Genomic DNA, 19,031 nt, shown 5'->3' on the forward strand with positions numbered 1-19,031 from the left:
CCCATAACAGAGTCTCTACCAAGCTCACTCTGCCCAAAGTCTACACCAAAGGCAAAAAAAAGAAAAAGGAAAAGAAAAAAACGAGTCTCCACAGCAGCACCCACCCAGCCACAACTGAACGTCCTCCACGCCTCCCCCGACCCTCAACAAAGCGGCAGTCTTACTTCTCGCGAGATTTCACTACACCCGAGAGGCTGAACTCCCGGAAGCCAATTGGTCGAAGGTGACTTGAGTGGGCGGAGTTACGAGTACCCGCGGGGAGAGCAGGGGAGAGGAGTGGAAGCCCGCCCAGAGAGGGCGGGGGCGAGGGGAGAGAGGGAGAAAGAGGAAGAGCTGGTAGGCTACGCCCCCTCTCCTCTATAGCTGGCGGAGAGGGGTGTCAGCGAACTCCCAGGTTCTCCTCCCCCTCTCCCTGGACCCTCCCGGTTCTGGGTTCGAGCTCGTGAATGCCTGCTCGCACGCGCGGGCCGTGAGAAGAAGGAGCATTATGGGCTTGGCTTCGGTGCGCTGGCCCGGGTTCCTGCAGTCCTCGCTGCTGCTGCTTCTGCTGGCAGGGTGCAGCTTAGGCAGCTCCGGCCTGCTGCCCCTTGTCATCAACACTTGGCCTTTTAGGGGTGCAACCCTAGCAGGTGGGGGCTGGGGGTGGGGTGGGCAGGGGCGGCATTGAACTTGACTCCCTCGGAGACCTCGTTCCTTTTTGTCTCTTAGCTCGGGGGAGCTGCTGCACGGGGAGGGGGAAGGGAGGGAGACACTTGCTGGAGCCCAACCTGGTGCACCCTTTAGAGGTATCTGTTCTCTTTGCACCTTAGGGACTAGGGATAGGAAAGGGAAGTCCGGGATGGAGAGCGCTGCTAACGGGGACCCCAGAGGCCGTTCATTTTACAGATAGGAAACTGAGGCAGGCCCGTGGAGGGTTAAGTGACTCATTGCAATTCTTATGGCTCCAAATCCCAGGAGGCTGGGGATAAAGTAAGCAAGCCAGGGATGGGGGCTGCTGCTATTTGGAGAGAGAACATATTAACCCTGACCTAGTTAGGAGTAACCCCAGAGAGAGTCCAGCTCATCTCCTTCATTTTGCAGATAAGAAACTGAGGCTGAGAGAAGTGTTAAGTGACTTAGTGAAAGCCACCGAGGTAAGAAGCTAGCCCTACAAATCCTCTTGCTCTCTCCCCCCCACCCCAATTCAACAGTGTTTCAATTGTATGGGAGCTGCTGGTGCAATTCGAAGCCAAGAGCATATTAGCAGCATTGACCTAGAAGTCACAAGGGACCCCCACAGCACAGCCAGCCTATCCCCATCATTTTACAGGTAGGAGTCTGAAGTCCAGAGACTTTGACTTGGGAAGACCAAGAATACATAGCAAGAGCTGCAAATCCTTGGACTCCAAATTCAGCCCTTTTCCCATTGGGGTATGTGCCCTCCAGATTTTGTTAATCCCTGAACAACTGATTCAAGAGGCCAGCCCAAGGCCTTGCATTGCTGGCTTGCCTCTCCCCACTAGGTCTTGCCCTGCTTGGGTTGTATCTCTAATTCTTTATCTCCTGAGAAGTTGAGGTAACTCGAGGGGCATAGAAATAAATCATTAATTTAGGCAAGAGAGGAGAAGAACCTTTGGACTCAAAGTAGAAATGAGTTCTTTGGGTTGAAGTCAGCACCAGTTTTATGAAATAGAAATATTAATGTTCTTTGAAGTTTTCCTGAAGTATTCTAAGGTACTGCCTTTGGTAAAGGCCTTTTTAGCAAACATCTGCCCAGTAAAGGCCTCCTTGATCCTTATGGTAGTGGGCAGCTATGACCCTAGGATCTTAAGGTCCATGGCGGCTGCTCTCCAGTCCTCCAGACAATAAGCTTCTTATCCTTCAAGGGCCTGCCTCCCTAAAATCTTGTAGATGATGGGTGCTCTTGTTTCATTTGGTTTTGTTTGTAGCCCCAGGTGCTTTTGAAAAATACTACAAAATGTGGGACCCAGGTTCCTGCACGCATGAAATCACAGATTATTGAAATGGGTAGAATACTTGTAATTCGGTATGTGCAGTTGTGGTGTTTGAAATCCAATATTCACCAAGAATGTTATCTAGCCTCCAAATATTTCATTTTTACTAGTAAAGGCGTGGAGTCAGCTGAGGATTTGTGATTTAAGAAAAGGTTAGAGCTAGTTGGAAGAGGGCTGGAATCATACAACTCATGGGCTTTGACATTTCAAGCTATTCCTTTAATATTCTGTTCCAAGCTTTATTTCTGAACCTGGAATCTAATCCGTGTATATATTTGGCTATGGGGTAGCCCTTTTTGTTCAACCTTAGGGGACTTACTGTAGGTTTTGCTTTAATAAAGGTAGTATATTCTATTCAAAGATGCATTTCATCTTAAGTTGGGAAATACACAATTGTAAATTCTCTTTCTATATGCTTTGTTTTATGCTTCTATTATAATAGAAATCCACTGGGCCATAATTTTAATGGTTCTCCATCTAAGCTACCTTTGTGTAGCTAGTCTCAGTTTTCTCTTTAAAAAACAAGAGGAAAGTATCCTAACTTTCCTCTCTTTCTTCCTTTTCGACAGTCCCTGATCTCAGGACAGTGTGTATATCACTAGGAGGAACCAGAAGAGGAAGTAGACAATTAGATTTTTGGATTGATAGTTAGGCTTTGATAAGCCTACTATGTGCAAGGAACCATGCTAGATCCTGGGATACGAAGTATGAAACAATCCTTGCTCATAGGTTTCCACAGTGGCTTCTAAAAAACATCCATGTAACATCATCAAACAGCAAGGATTTAATAAGGACTTACTTATGTGCCAAGGACTAGGCTTAGCACTGAGGATGCATAGAAAAGGCAAAAATAATCTTTGTCCTCAGGAGAGAAATGAGACATACCTACAGGACAGATATAGAGTATATGGAAAGTAATCTTAAGAGGGAAAAGGCCTCCTGCAGAATGTGGCATTTGGTTCTAGTCCTGAAATGCAGGGAGGTGAGATCAGAGGGCATTCTAGGAATGAAGGTACAGACAGTGCGAAGGCCAGGGATGGAAGGTGAAGCTTCTTTTGTGAGGAAGACTGTGTTAAGGCAGGGAAGACTGGAAGATATGGAGGAGCCAGGTTTTAATGAACTTTTAGTGCCAAATATAAAAGCCAGATGTTTTATCCCAGAAGTAATAGTTTTAGGAAAATCATTTTGGCTGCTGGGTGAAGGATGGATTGGAGTAGGTAGAGATTTGAGACAAACAAACAATTAAGGAGGCTATCTTACTTGTTCCAATAAACTACAGCAGTGGCTCTGTGAGTAGAGAAGAAATGTAAAAGAAATTGTGAATATAAAAATGACAAGATTTCACACCAGGTCTTATAGAGTGAGGAGTCTGTTGAAAAACTCAGTAGTAGCATTTTGATGAATTTCTCAGAAGTTCCAGACATTTGATTCATGCATGTAGTAACACTTAAATCATTGTGTTTTGTTTCATAGCATGGCAAAACCTACAGGCTGGAGGGTCTGCATTAGATGCAGTTGAAAAAGGATGTGCTTGGTGTGAGACAAATCAGTGCGATGGCAGTGTAGGCTTTGGTGGAAGTCCTGATGAATATGGAGAAACGACATTGGATTCCATGATTATGGATGGGTAAGTACACCAGTCAAAGTGGTCCTTTATGGGAAAGCTTGACATTGACAATATATTGGCATATATTGAAGTCTATGTATATACTCTTCAACTTTGAAAACACAGGTAGAAAGAGAAGGAAGATATGACCTTTTATGGAAGAAATATAAAACCAGAATGGGTCCTCTGGTGATCTGTGGTCCCTCATGTCTCCTCCAGCTCTCAAAATCTATAACCCAGTAATCTGTTGTTGACCACTCTTAGCTTTTCCAGATATCATTCAGTCACTATGCCTTGTTAATGGTGATTATCCCATGGAAATAAACCATTTTGTTTGAATCTGGGAGCAGAAAGGATCCAAGACTACTTAAGAGTGGCTTTGCACTCCTAATTGTCTCCACCTACCTTCTTAAATATTTCAGCCTTCTGGCTTTGGCAGCTTCTTGCTCGTAGCTTCCAACTTTCTTTTAAAATATTTTATTGATGACTTTTTTTTTTCTCATCCTTGTTGCTTCCTGGTGATTGTCCCCTATCCCTTTTCCTCCACTATAGAACCTTTCCCTCTAACAAATAAATGCAGTCAAGCAAGTCAACATATTGACCACTGGCTCTGAAGTCAAAGATCTTGGGTTCCAGTCTTGCCTCTGCCATCACCTTTGCCTCTGCCAGCACCTTTACCTGCCTGGGTTTTACTTTCCTCATGTATAAAGTGAAGAGGTTGGATTAGATGACCTCTTAAAATCCCTTCTAGCTCTGGATGTGATATACGCTTCTAGATCTGAAAAATGTAGACTTCCTTCTGCATGTCTGTCCACCCCAGGTGGGGTCCTCTGAAGTAACCATTTAGTTCTCTGTGAATCAGAATTCTAGTTTTTCATTGTTTCCTTTCTGTTGTTGTGGTCCATGCAGTAAACATCTTTAAAAGAAGCTAGGATGGAATAGAATTTATTGTTATTAATTATTACAATGTGAGCTCTTTGAGAACAAGGACTGTTCTATTTCTTTGTATCCCCAATGCTTAGCACAGTGGTTTGTACACAGTAAGTGCTTAATAGATAATTTATTCAGTAAGGGTTTAGGTTTGAGATGGGGCATATACTAGGGGGAAGGGAGTAGCTTAGAATTAGGGAATAAGGTTTATTTCTAGGGCAGCTAGGTGGCGAAGTGGATAGAGCACCGGCCTTGAAGTCAGGAGGACCTGAGTTCAAATACAGTCTCAGACCAAACACTTGACATTTACTAGCTGTGTGACCCTGGGCAAGTCACTTAACCCCAATTGCCTAAAAGGAAAAAAAGGAAAGAAATGATTTTGAAGTTTGAGGCTTTTAAATGTCTTCCTAAATAGTTGATTTGATTTAGGGGGGAGGGGGACAGTTTTTCTCATGAAAACTGAAAATTATCATCGGAGTTAAATTTTGCAAAAACAAAATAAAACTTTAAATGATCCACAAAAAATATGCCCTTTCCCAGGTGAGTTATGTTCATTAGGGAAGCAATTTGAAAAGCTTGGGAAATCTCAGAATAAGTCAGGTTTCACAAAACCTTGCCAGTTGCTTACCCACCAATTCACCACATGTATTTGTGAACCTTAAGACTGACCTTCTTGCAAATTTTTCTTTAGTGATACCATGAAAGTAGGGGCAGTAGCAGATCTCAGACGAATTAAAAATGCTGTTGGTGTAGCAAGAAAAGTAATGGAACATACAAAACACACACTTTTAGTGGGAGAATCAGGTACTGTGCTTCTAATTCTATTAAAATATTATGGAAAAAATGCTTTGCTTAGGTATCAGAACTTTGTCATTTAAATTTATATGATTTGATTTATAATTTAGTCTTTTTTTAAAAAAAAGCAATGACATTCAAAGAAAGCTTTACATATGTGTAAATGAGATTCATTACCTTTATCACATATTTTTATGCATTTCAGATAGTATACTTTTTTCCTAAGTTAATAAATGGAACAAAACTGTCTGGTTTTAAAAACAGAAGCCTTTGAACACTTGGTGGGCGTATTTGTACATTTCCTTGTCTTGGAAACCCCAGTAAAAGTAGTTAAGATTTATTTGTCCTCATTGCATGAGGATTTTATGTTGATTACACTTTGTTTCTTTTAATTCCCAAAGGTACATTCATTATGGCCAAGAACATTAAATGAAAAATGTAGTTAGTACCTTAAACATCATAATTAGATCACAAGTTCCATAGTTGACCCCCTGCTGTGTAAAGTACTCCTTTACCTTGAACCTAAAATTATCCTCTTCAAACTACCTAAAATTTCCTTGAGCCTAAAACCAGTCCTTTAAGCTCTAACAGCACACTAATAGAGGAAGAATAAAAAATTAAAAAATCAGCAAAGCCAACCAATATATCCACACCAAAAACTTGTTAAAAATAGTATGTGCAATGTTCCACACTTGTGGACCTCCTCCTACCATTGCAAAGGAGTTGGGGGGGGGGGGCAGGGAAGCAGTGATTTCACCTGCCACAAATTTAGAAGCCATCAGGTTCCAACCTGCTAATCCTGTTCCTGCCCCAGGCAGCTGACAGTTACCAGACAAAGTACTATGTTTTCGCCAACCATTGATTTATCCTATGTTAATAACTTCCTCTGAGCCCCTACTGCTGTTTGGTAATCTTTCAGTTCTTGCTCCGATTTTTTTCTGTCTCTACCCCAGAGTGAAGTGGCATAGCTGGTAGAGTACTAGTTTAGGAATTGGGAAGGTTGTTGTTTAGTCATTTTTTTCCAGTTGTGGATTTTCTTGGCAAAGATACTGGAGTGGTTTGCCATTTCTTTCTCCACCTCATTTTACAGATGAGGAAACTGAGGCAAACAGGGTTAAGTGACTTGCTCAGGATCCTACAGCTAGTAAGTGTCTGAGGCTGGATTTGAACCTACAAAGAAGATGAGTCTTCCTGACTCTAGGCTGCACTCTATCTACTTCAACACCTAGCTGTTCAGGAAGACCTGAGCTCAAATTCTGCCTCTGACATTTATTAGCTATGTGACCCTAGGCAAGTCATTTAGTCTCACTCTCAGTTTCCCCATCTGTAAAAGGTGGATCAACATAGCACCTCCTTAAACAAGGTTGTTGTAATGAGATAATAGGAGGAAAGCCCTTTGCAAATCTTAAGATACTACATAATTGTTAACTTTTACTATTATTGTTGTTATTATTTAAATGCTTCTCTTCCTTCAAATCCTGGCATTGATAGCTTCTCTCTATAAAGTCTTACCTAATCCCCTATTCTGCCCTCCTTCCAAGCTAAAAATGATAATCCCTTCCTATTTTCCGTATCCTGCTTTAGTGACTGTCATTTTTCCATATTTATATCCCCAGCACTGATACAGTGCCTTGCATACCCCCCCAAAAAAAAAAGTTTGTTAAATGACAAATACCTTTAACAACTGGAGATAAAAGATCAGCTTTTTATGAACAAAGAAATGCTTTCTGTTTGGTGGTAGGGGTGAGTGGGAGGAGGTTGCAATCAGGAAAGTTTATGTACCTCCTTCCCATCCTTATTATCTTCTTGTGCAGGAGAAATTTTTTTCTATATGAATTCATAATTCACTATAATTTCCTTAAAACAAAGGCTTCCTTTATTGTTCCAGTTTTAATATGCAGTTTTACAAGTTAAACCTTTGCTGTTTGGGGGACATAAGATTTTTTTTCTGTCTTTTATTGAATGTCAGTTTGTTGATTGTTATAGCAATTTTGCATATTATAATATAAATACACATGTAATATGTAAAGTATTTTGCAAATTTTAAGATGCCATTTAAGTCTTAGTTATCATCACCTTCATGGTTACTATTATTTTGCTTTTCTCTTCATCTCTTTAGCTACCCAGTTTGCTGAATGTATGGGATTTCCAAATGAGGAATTATCCACCAACACTTCTCGTTTTCTGTATTTGGAGTGGCTGGGCCATAACTGTCAGCCAAATTTCTGGAAGGTATGTATGTTTTGTCATAGAATGCTAGCCATCTGACATTGGTAGAAGACTTTTGGGGTTTAAAATATGAATTATTTGAACAACTTAAAAAATTTTCTCTATCTTCGTCTGAGAATCATTTGATACTTTACCATCAGGGTGTTTTCTGTGCCTGGAAGTGTAGCTAGTTTTATGTGCTTTGAAGTGTGACTGCATCTTGCTGGGGATTGCTACTGTCTGATGCTACTGACTTGATTGGTGGTTCATACTGCACATTTATTATATTAGCAGGCTCTTTCCCATTACATTGGTTTAGCTCCCCATCCCAGGAAATGCTTACTTCTCTATGTCACCCTTTGTCCCACTCTCACACCACCACCAGCGCTGTTAGAATAACTAGACTGAAATTGTAAGCCTGGCCCCTGAAAAATGTGCTCACAGTCCATATATGAGGCATTAGGAGGGTCTGTCAGTTTATATGTTTGACATAAATATAAGTAAGCATCAGGTTCTCTGCTGCCTTGAATGATGAAATATGTATTTTTGACATTGGCTTTTAAATGGAACTTTCCACGAGAGAAAATTCTATGGATGTAACCCTCATTTCTAGGTTTTTAGCATTTTCTAGAACTTTTATAAGATGTACACACACACGTACTCTCCCCCCCCATGCATACACACAATCACATATATGACGTACTATATGTAGTGCATTACATGCAGAATGCATGTATATATACATATATGCACACACATGTATGCTTATATGTTTGTGTGTGTATATGCATATATAAATATACATATGTATATGGGCCTATTAGAAAATTTAAGAGTTGATGTGAATAGAAGACCAGAATCAGTCAGGAAGACCTGGGTTCAAATGCCACTCTTGACAGCCCTGGGCCCTTAACCTCTCAGTGCCTCAGACAACAGTTTGGCAATTTATAGTCTTGCTCTGTACTGACTGAGAGAGTTTTCCCATCTGAAATTCCTTCTCCTGATAAAATCACAAGTCCAGACTGAGGGTAGGGGCAGGGGGGATAAGTTTTAGAAATGATTTGAAAATAAATTCATGTAAACTTAGTTTAGTAAATGATGAGTTCATTTTTCTTTTTAAAATCTAGGAACCTTATTCTGACCATAGTAAACAATGTAATTCCCAAATTTAGTCATGAACTATGTGCCTGATTCTGTTGGGAACTAATGTTTCATTATTGAGAATCTCATAGTTTAGGTGAGAGAGATTGCTATCTATTCTAAACAATATACTCTAGATATAGTAAGTTAAAATATATGCGTAACCAACTCATTATATATTGGAATAACCATGAAACTATCGACTTAAGTATAATCAGCATTTATATTGCGATTTAAGGTTTTTCATAATGCCTTTATATATACAATCTCATTCAGTTCTTATAACTAAGTGATGTAGGTGCTGTTATACCCATTTTACAGATGAAGAAACTAAGGCAAACAGGTTATGTGACTTACTCAGGGTCACACAGCTAATAAGTGTCTGAGGCTGGATTTGAACTCAGGTCTTCCTGTGGGGTCCCAGCCTTTAAGCTGCCTCAGTTACACTGTACCAGATTCCTCTTGTTCTTTTTGTATGGTTAGCTATGATTATTGTTAGGTTGGGTTGTTTTTTAGTAGATGGTTTTGGATAAAGCATACTTACAGAAAAATTGTATTTGAAATATTATTTACAGAATGTTATACCAGATGCATCAAAATCCTGTGGACCGTATAAGCCATCTAGAGTCCTAAAGCAGCACCTTCACACCTCTGAGAAAATAAATATTCACAGTCATGATACTATTGGTAATTTTCCTTTTGTGAATTTTTCAAACTTAAGGAGTTAGAATTTTTAAAATTGCATTTGTTTACCTCTTAACTTATCCATGACTATTAATGTTCCAGGAGCCTGATACTTTTGTAACAATTAAAAAAAAAGATACAGCCTAGGAGTAAACTTCTCCTATTAACTCCCAAGGAAGAGTGGACCTCTTTCTCTTGGCATCTGCTTGCCATTTGGTGAATTATCTTTTCCAGGACATTAAGTGGCATCCAGCATGCTTAACAACTAATGAATATTGAAGCGCAAGCTTAAAAATCCATTTTTGATTTCCAGTTCAATTCTTAGTTTCTCTGCACTGCAAAGTCAAATTTGTGTACATTATTTTTTCCTAAGGTTGTGGTTAGAAAATTACCATCAGTTTGCCTCAGTGATTTTCCTTAATGTCACTTTGTAAGCAGGTTTTGAAGGGTGATTACCCATTTTTAGGAGGAAAATAAGGGGTGATTGTGGCACTCCTGTGGCCAAAAGAGTAAATTATGAAAATGGCCTATTAAAAGCCAAAAGATCAGGATCTTCTGGTTCATTGACTTTATATTAAATATTATGAATGGTATTTTCACAATTCCCCAGTTTTCTTCTTTTGTCCCTCTACCTAGCCTGAACACACCTTGGTGTTCTAGAAGTTCGATTAATTTTGTTACCCTCATTTAATTGTATTTCAGAAATCTTTTTGATCTGGTACCTACTGATTCTGTTGTGTTTTTGTTTTTGTTTTTTCAAACTCCTAGGCATGGTTGTAATTTGATAAGACAGGACATATCGCTGCTGGCACATCCACAAATGGTGCGAAGTTCAAAATACCCGGGTTAGTGTTTGATCAATAGAAAATATTTGTTGAGCGCCTGCTGTGTGAAGGCTCTGTGCCGGGTGCTAAGGGGGCGGATAAAAAGAAACAGGAGACATTAATTATCCTTCTCCTCAAGCAGCAGCAGATTTAGAATCAGAAGAGACCTCAAGGGCCATCTGTTCCAGCTCCCTCATCTTACAGATGAGGAAATGGATCCGAGTGGTTAAGTGACTTATTCCAGGTCACAGAATAACTTGTCATCTGCTCTGCTCTTCATGTAGAGGCAGCATGACATGGTGGATCAAATGTCATGCTGGATTTGAACCCTACCTCTGATACATACCAACTGGATGGTCCTGGGCAAGTATCTTAACTGTCTCATTCCTCAGGCCTCATTTGCCCAGTTATAGGCCAGAGTAGGGAAGGAGGTTCCTATACTGGGAATTCCCTGGTGAGGTTGCAAGTCTTTAGGGGATTCTGCCTGCAGCAGACAGATGTTCAGGGAATTCAGCTCCTCGAGTACAATCTCATGCCTGCCTGTGTCCCAGGTGTGTGATCTGTTTCCTAGATTACAGGCCCATTTTCTCCAGGTGCAGCATACTCATGATAATTTGCTTCTGTTTCTTCTTCCATTGAATCTCACCCCAAAGCTCTCCACTTTGTGTTTCCCTGTCCCGTGCCAGATTTCCCTCATTCAAGTCTTGAGATGCAATGTTATTTCACCATTTCTGTCCCTTTGGAGGGGGATGTACTCCTCCATATCCATATTCTGCTCCTGAGACCCACCTCTACCATGTCTCAGTGATACCTCTTCAGGTGAATTTACCTCCTTACATTAGGAGCTCTAGCTCACTTGTTTATTATTGTTATTAATATTATGTATATTATATTATTATTATAGTTTCATACATTTGTGTATAAGCATCTGAGACCATCAATTTTTATACTCCTGTTGTTTCTTGTGAAACCAAATTTCCTCATATTTAGAGCTTGGAAGAGCTATATTGGCAGGTTTGTTTGTCCATTCCCCCTCCCCCCCTCATTTGATCAGATTTGTAAGATTTCAAATAAATGTTTTTTTTAAAACCAGTCCTCTTCAAATGCGTTCCATCTCTTCCCAAGAGCTTTACTTTTTTCAAGTGCATATTATTTGTGTTTTATAAGCACAAATAGTACACACTTTATAGGTCCCTACAAAATTCTCTTTATCTCTGGAAGTAAAATTACTCAGTCCCTGTAATTCTTGTTGGTAGCTCTGATGCAATGGTAAAATGCCTGTTTACTGCCCTAGGGACATTTGAATGAGGCTTTATTTATAGCATGCTTTTTCTGCCTTTTTGTGGTATTACACTAGCTAGCCCTGCTGTCTTTGGGGGCATTGGTGATACACACATGGTGAGCCCTATTCATTGCCAGTGCACAAACACACACTTCCCACAGCTATTGTCTGCAAGACCTCCTCGAAAAGGTTTCACTTATCAGCTACATACATCACACTACTTCTTGCATCTTTCTTCTTCTTGCTGAACAGACTCCAAATGCCACCTCCCATCTTGTCAGTGAAGTTTGTACAAGTAGAGCAGTTGAAGTGTAATTGTGTTTGACAGCATGTAATAAATGCCAGATAAGCATTATTGACATTAAATTGCTGATGGAGTTCGGAGCAGGTAGACCTTACTTGTGGCCAGGGAGTAGTGACAAAATGCTACCCTTGATATAGACTTTGAATGATGAGTAAGAGTTAGTGGCAAGGACAAGGAAGGATTTTTACAAGAACAGCATGTGCAGAGTCAGTCTGAAATTTATAAGGTTCATTCTTAGGACCCATTGGTAGAGCAGAGGGGCTCTGTGAGAACCTATTGTGCATAAGAGACTATAAGAAGTAAAGCTGGAAAAATAGGTTGGGGTGAGGTTATGAAGGCCTTGCAAGCTCTTCCCTGACGTTTGGAATTTATCTTAGGCAATGGGCCACCACTGAAATTTTTGAACAGAGTGGCATGATGAAAACCAGTGATTTAGCAGGATGAATCTAGGAGGGTTGATTGAAGTTGAAAGAGACTAGATGCAGAGAGTAGAGTGTAGGAGACTACTGAAATCCTCCATTGTGAGATGATGAAGCCTTAAGTTAGAGCCTTGGTAACGTTATAGATCTGAAGTGTCATGCCCCAAGTCCTGCAATCAGATTAAAATGCAACTGGGATATGTTTAACAAAATAAATACAGTACAACATAAATAATGTTAATTTGTGGTTTTCTAAACCAGAATGCCATGCAGAAATTTGATACCACTTGTCTATATGACAACTGCAAAGCCAGTACTTTTTGCTATCTAGTATCAAATCCTATTCCAATTAATATATAATACAATTAATATATAAAGAACAGTCTTTAAAAAACAGTGTTCTACCTATAATGATAATTGTGGGGTTTGTATTTTTATTTGGGGAGAAGACACAGTGGGATACTGTATCTTGCTCAATAAAATGATTTCTTTTATTGGACAGACTCTATTGAACTGATAAAAATATACATTCTGGCTTTTTCTCTTGTAATAATCAATCACTTCCCTTTTAAAAGTCGAGTTGGGGATTCTCCAATAGCAGGAGCAGGCTCTTACGCTGATAGCACGGCTGGAGGGGCTGCTGCCACCGGAGATGGTGACATCATGATGCGCTTTTTACCCAGGTATGCTCCTTGGTACCATGCTTAAGTTAGAGTTATTGTCGGGTAGCATCACTATCATGACTGTTTTTTTTTCTTGCATCACATTAGGATGTTTTCTGAACTGAATGTGCCTGCATAGAGATTTGTGAACTTGCCTTTGAATTGTTTGTGCAGGGTTGTTTTGTCTCTGGCTCTGTAGACTTACTAGCTTGTATTCCCATTAATGACCATTATTGTCATCAAAAGTATTTATGACTTGTCCTCCTGGGGTAGGGTAACATTTTACCTAATTTACAGATGAGGAAACTTAAGTAGTATTTAAGTAATTTGCCCAAGGTCACTCAGCCAGTCAGTAAAAAGACAGTGATTATTGATGGCAGAAGGGGGAAATGCAGTCATTGTATACGAGTAATTGCTGAAAGGTGGTCATTATGACTGGACATTGTGCACACTAACGGCATTTTGCACTTAGACTATAACAGCATTTTTCTTTTAAATGGGATCTCCACGCTTTATGACTTCTAGCTGTAGTGACCTAGCTGACACAGTTATTCAGCTATAACAAAAAGAATTCATTTGTCTTTTATTTAAAATTAATTGGTGGATTAGTTGGGAAGATGGCTATTGCATCAAAGCTGATTTTTTAACTGAGCCAACTTATTTACTTATATCATTGCATTCATTCTACTAAATATGATAACTTTTAAAGCAGCTTGAAATGTATAACTTCAGGTATACTAATTTTAGTGCATTATTTATTGAAGCAGAGTGGTATAGTGGAAAGATTGTTGGATTTGGAATCAAAGGACTTGGGTTTGAATTCTAATTCTAATATTAACTATGTGATATTTGGCAAATCATTTAACTTCCCTGGGTCTCAGTTTCCTCAACTGTAAGAAAGAGAATGTTGTACTAGATGCCCTCTTGGGTTCATTCCAGCCCTAAAGGGTTGCTTCAAGATGAATGTGGCCAGACGAAATAATGACAGTGACTGTGGTGCCTTCGTATTGCAGTATTGCAAGTACCTGTCCCTGTCTCAGCCCTTCAGCTTCACACAGCAGGACATTCCCAAACTTCGTCGGTAGATCTACAAAGAGCTGTGTCACTGCAAACTCACTATGTGAGCCTTGGACCCCAGGCTCCCAACTCTGTGTGAAGGCTGGAGAACATCTTTCCCCTCTCTGACCTGCAAAACCTATTCCTTTTTCTCCCTGGACCTTGTGACTTCCTCATATACCTGTTTGTTTTTCATATTTAAATGTTTCCCTTGGTTTCTGGTTTTTTTTTCTTTTAAAGAATCCCTATTGATTTATGGGGGGTAGGATTGGCACTGGGAACCCCTTTTCCTTCCTCTGTCCTGAAGGGAGTGTGAGAGGGAATGAAGAGCCCTTCCCCTTCCATATTCATGGAATTTGGTGGGTTTCATATTCATAGAACTAGCTCACGGTGGTCCCTATTCATATATCTGTGGTCCTGCTGTATTAAAGTTGATCCATATTGAAAGCCGTGGAATCTTTTTTTTTTTTAATTCAAGGTGGCAAAGATTTATTGTTACGCTTTTCAGCGGGCAAGGATTCTTAAAGGATCCTGCAACCTTAGAGAGGTACAGGTAAAGTTTATATAGGATAAAATGCAATAAAACATGTGTCAAATATGCTAACAGGTGACTCAGGGCAGGATTAGGGAGTGGTTAAGGAGTGGTCAGTTCTCAGTTGAAACTCAAGATAAGAAAAATCCCATTATTCAAGAGAGTCCAGACATCTTGGGCCCAGTGATAACAAACAGGAAGAATACTGATCAGCTGTCTGGTCCTGGAATTTGCTGACACAGGAAGGGGTGTTTTTAGTTCACTCAGAGAGAAAAAGATTAATTTAGGTTTTTGGCCCTCATTGGGGCCCAGTTGATCCCAAATGATTATCAAGGGACAGTGTTTCCGAGGCTAGGGAGAAATTAGGGTCCAAGTACAAGCACCCAAACATAAGCACCCAAGCATAAGCACCCAAGCACCCCAACATTCCCCCCTTAAACAGATATGACCCAAAATCTTTTGGGGTTAGAGACGATGGTCTCAACTTCTGAAACTGCTTCCTGCTGGGTTTGGGTGTAGAGCTGTCCCTACCTCCTGGGGTCCCTCTGGTCAAGGAGTCAGTTCTCTAGCCAGTGTCTGGAACTTGGCCAATGCCAGGTCCAAGGGGTGATGGGTTGTGGTCTGGGACAGAGGTTGGTACCCAGCTTGAGCAGTCATCCAGAAGTGGAGGGCACTGAGCCTAGAGGAGACAAATCTGGCAAGGAGATTAAGCAGACAATGCCAAAAAGAAGTAAAAGGAATATAATCAGGAATGAGACAAGAATAGGGGTTAACATAGAGAGAAACCAGGATCCCCAAGAAGAGGATGTACTGGTGTACTAAGGGTTGTTATGGATGTCTCACATCCAGGTGACTTTCTGTAGTCCTACTGAGCTCCACCTATTGAGAGCTGTTAATATACGTACAGCAGGAGGTGTTGGCCAGGGCACAGATACCTCCACTAAGCAAGTAGATAATCCAAAGCTATCTGATTATCCAGGACCACATTTGCCAGGGAATGCAGAGGTTGCTGAATATCCCAGAGACTATGAGCTGTGTCGTTTGCCAGTTGGTGAATGGTCCCTGTCAGGTTTGAAAGAATAAACTCATGTTGTAAATGTCCATACCAAGGCATGAGATACTCTGCTCCCTTTTAAGGGACCAGAGAACATCGTCCCAGAACCCACGCTTCACTCTTGTTAGAGTGGAGGTACTGGGTGTAGTAATATTGAAAATGGTCAGAGGTGGTGCCAAAAATCCAAGGGAGCACACACCAAAATCCTTATAAGTTGTTAAACATTGGGTGGCTAGAACAACAGTCCTGGGGTCCTGCCAAGTAGTGGCATGAAAGCCACGAAATCTTAACCTGGGAGTCTATGGATGCTCATAGGGTCCATGGACTGATCAGTAAATTGAAATGGGCAAAAAATTACATCTCTGTTTTCACTAACCTTTGGTTTCCTTCTAATCCTATGCATTTTATTTTGTGCATTTAAATACATTTTGCTGAGAAGAAGTTCATATGTTTGATCAGCCTGCTCAAAAAGTTCCTGATATAAAAGTTAAGAATCCCTGTTCTAGACCTTGTCTTTAACTTCTTTTTAAAATCAGTTACCAAGCAGTAGAATACATGAGAAAAGGAAACGATCCAACTCTAGCCTGCCAGAAAGTTATTTCCAGAATCCAGCAATATTATCCTGAGTTCTTCGGGGCTGTTATATGTGCCAATACAACTGGAAGTTACGGTGAGTTATGTTTGATAAGTGTGTTTGCAGATTTTTGTGATGACACCTAACATTAAATTGCACTGTTTTTGTTAGCTTTGTACAGGATATAAAATATACATAACACCCTGTATATTCAGTAAATGTTCAGTCATAGTATAAATTACCTTAAGTATCCAAAGGATACCTACACATCAACCTCGCAAGTATGCTTAGCAGGCTGCATCATGGTCCTGCCCTGGTTTTGGCTACAAGCTCCACCCTCTCACTTATGTTCCACATTTTTACTTCTTACTTCTATCTGTTTTATTAAGAAAGTGGGTTGATCTATATAGACTCTCTTTCCTTCTTCGTTTTTTACCATTCCTCTAAATGTCACAGCTCCCTAAGCAGTCTTACTTTGGTCTTGAAGGTGCACACGGTTGTCCTTTTATTAAGTATTTCTAATATGTAAGCATAGGAATAGATAGGAGGATTGTTTTTGCCTTTTGCTGTGTATATATATATATATAGATATATATATATCTATATATATATATATCTTTTGCTTCATCTGCCTTCTTTATAAACCTATCACAGCTTCAAAGCACTTTGAAATCAACCACTGTGCTGGTGCTCATTAGTGAATTTTTAGATCACTAAAAAATACAACTTACTGATCAATGTCATATTAGCTTAGACTGCTTATTGTAGCTCTTTGATCTTTTCCTTCCCACAGTTCTTTTACTTGAAAAACTTGAATTTGAGGAATTTGTTTTTCCTTTCCAAGTATTAAGATAAATATTAAATATAAATGAGAAAAGAGGGACTTGAAGTAGAAAATATCAGTGTTATTGAATTTCTTCAACAAGTAAAAAGCTTCTTAGAAGTCCCAAAGATGAATTTAACAGGCTATAACAATGATAATTAAGTAATTACAGATTAATTTAAAATTGATTTGTTGGATAAAGCTAAGAACAGTTTCTCGAATTTTAAGGGCTTTTATTCAAGCAGTGATAATGACAGGGGATCTGAATCCAGGTAGTAGAACAGAGGAAGGAAGAGTGATCAAAAGGAAAGAAATCCAAGGGGGGAGCTAGGCTAGTGAGATGAAAGCGGTCACTTAGCAAAGGACCAGATGCCTATGCTCTGAGGAAATAATGGAAGGTGGAAAATGATTCTGGTTGACCTCTGGCCTATAGGAATAGTATTAATAACCTTCTACTTCCATCCCTTTTTTGGTTAAAGGTATTAGGTAAGATAATGAAAGCAGCAGGCATGTAAAGTAAGTATCTAGTGAGTATCCTAAAGCTGATAGGGAGAGCCTACCTTTGCTCCTCAGTCTCAGGGATTTTTAACGCCCTGTACAAATTAAGCAGATACTTCAGGGTTTTGATAAGTCTTGGATAGAGTCAGGGCATAAAAAAACATTGAACCTTAACCGAGAAAAGCCCCTAGGTGAATAAACAGCATGTTTGTTTATGTACTTGTCTTTATTTATTTATTTATATGAATTTATTTATATAAATGCGGTATAGTGTTAGAGAAAGAGCATTAGTTCTGCAGTTACAGGACCTGCATTCACATTCTGATTCCTGTGTTTTTACTGCCTGGGTGATCTTGGGTAAGTCACAACCTCCTTGGGCCTCAATTTACTCATCTTTAAGATGAGGGGGTTAAATTAGATGACATCTGAGTTCTCTTCCAGCTCTAGATGTAGGCTTCTATGTTCATAATTGTAAAATAAATATAATTACTGTCCACCGATACATATCTTTGTCTCTCTCTCTCTCTCTCTCTCTCTCTCTCTCTCTCTCTCTCTCTCTCTCTCTCTCTCTCTCTCTCTCTCTCTCTGTCTCTCTCTCTCTCTCTCTCTCTCTGTCTCTCTCTCTCTTTCTCCTGTTCCAGGTGCTGCCTGCAACAAGCTTCCAGAATTTTCTCAGTTTCATTTTATGATTTATCATCCTCTGCAAAGTCAGCCAATTGAAGAAAAAGTAGACTGCATTTAATTCTTTTCTGTCATCATTTCTGTTTAAAAGATGAAGGAAGAAACAAAGGCTGTAAAGGTTCACTAGCTGCTACTTTTGAACATGTTCCTGCCCTGTACCACATACATTCCTTTGTGTTAATATGAGTGTCAGAGTAAATTTGTGCTGACGTGGCACTCTCCACATTCTCCATTTGACTTTTATTTACCGTATCAAAATGCTGTCTAAACTCTCTTGCTTTCTCAGAATGTGAGAAGATATATATGGGTTATTTGATCTTGGAATTTTTTTCTTCCATAGTTTAATGAAGTCAATACATTGTTATGGTACAGTTGAGAGAAGAGCACTGTCTTTGGAGTCAGAAGACTTGGGTTCAGATCTCAGTTCTGCTGTTTATTACCTGTGTGACTTTGGACAAATCACTTGCCTCAGTTTCTCCCCCCTTTGTAAAATAAGGATTAGAAGGTCTCTAGGGCAGTAGTTATGAAATCTATGAAAGGAGAAAGAGAAAAGGATAGGTAACTATTGTAATTAATTGATTTCCACTGTAATCCTAAATATTTTTATCTTATGCATTTAAAAACATTATTCTGAGAAGGAAGCCATAGACTTGGCTAGACTGCTGAGGGCATCCATTTGAAAAAAGTGTTAAGAACCCTTGCTCTAATGTCCCTTCAGCTCTAAATCTTTAATTCTATGAGTGTTCAGACTATTACCATTGAATTGTTTTTTAGGAAACTTCTTGCTTCCCCCTTAAAAAATAAAACAAACCCACAAGTGTCTCTGTACATGCATTCTCTTTGAAATATTCAAGTATTTTAGTTGAGGAGCCAAAATGAGGCAAGGCATGATTAGTCATGATTGAATTTCTGTATGTTACAGTGATTTATCCTTTATCACTGATTATTGTTCCTCTTATATCTAG

At 39.7% G+C, this 19,031-nt stretch overlaps 1 protein-coding gene across 1 annotated transcript; it reads left to right on the forward strand.

Moving 5' to 3' along the window:
- Positions 1 to 294: 294 nt before the first annotated feature.
- AGA (aspartylglucosaminidase) lies at positions 295 to 18,294 on the forward strand. Its single transcript, XM_020997829.2, is given in 10 exon segments — positions 295 to 629; positions 3,468 to 3,621; positions 5,222 to 5,334; positions 7,445 to 7,557; positions 9,249 to 9,360; positions 10,126 to 10,139; positions 10,141 to 10,202; positions 12,762 to 12,869; positions 16,027 to 16,160; positions 18,027 to 18,294. Coding segments are annotated over 10 exon segments (1,053 nt in total). The 5' UTR covers positions 295 to 487; the 3' UTR covers positions 18,128 to 18,294.
- The last annotated feature ends 737 nt before the right edge of the window (positions 18,295 to 19,031 follow it).

This window comes from Phascolarctos cinereus, unplaced genomic scaffold, assembly GCF_003287225.1.
Source record: "Phascolarctos cinereus isolate Bilbo 61053 unplaced genomic scaffold, phaCin_HiC Scaffold_9;HRSCAF=440, whole genome shotgun sequence".
Lineage (NCBI taxonomy): Eukaryota > Metazoa > Chordata > Mammalia > Diprotodontia > Phascolarctidae > Phascolarctos > Phascolarctos cinereus.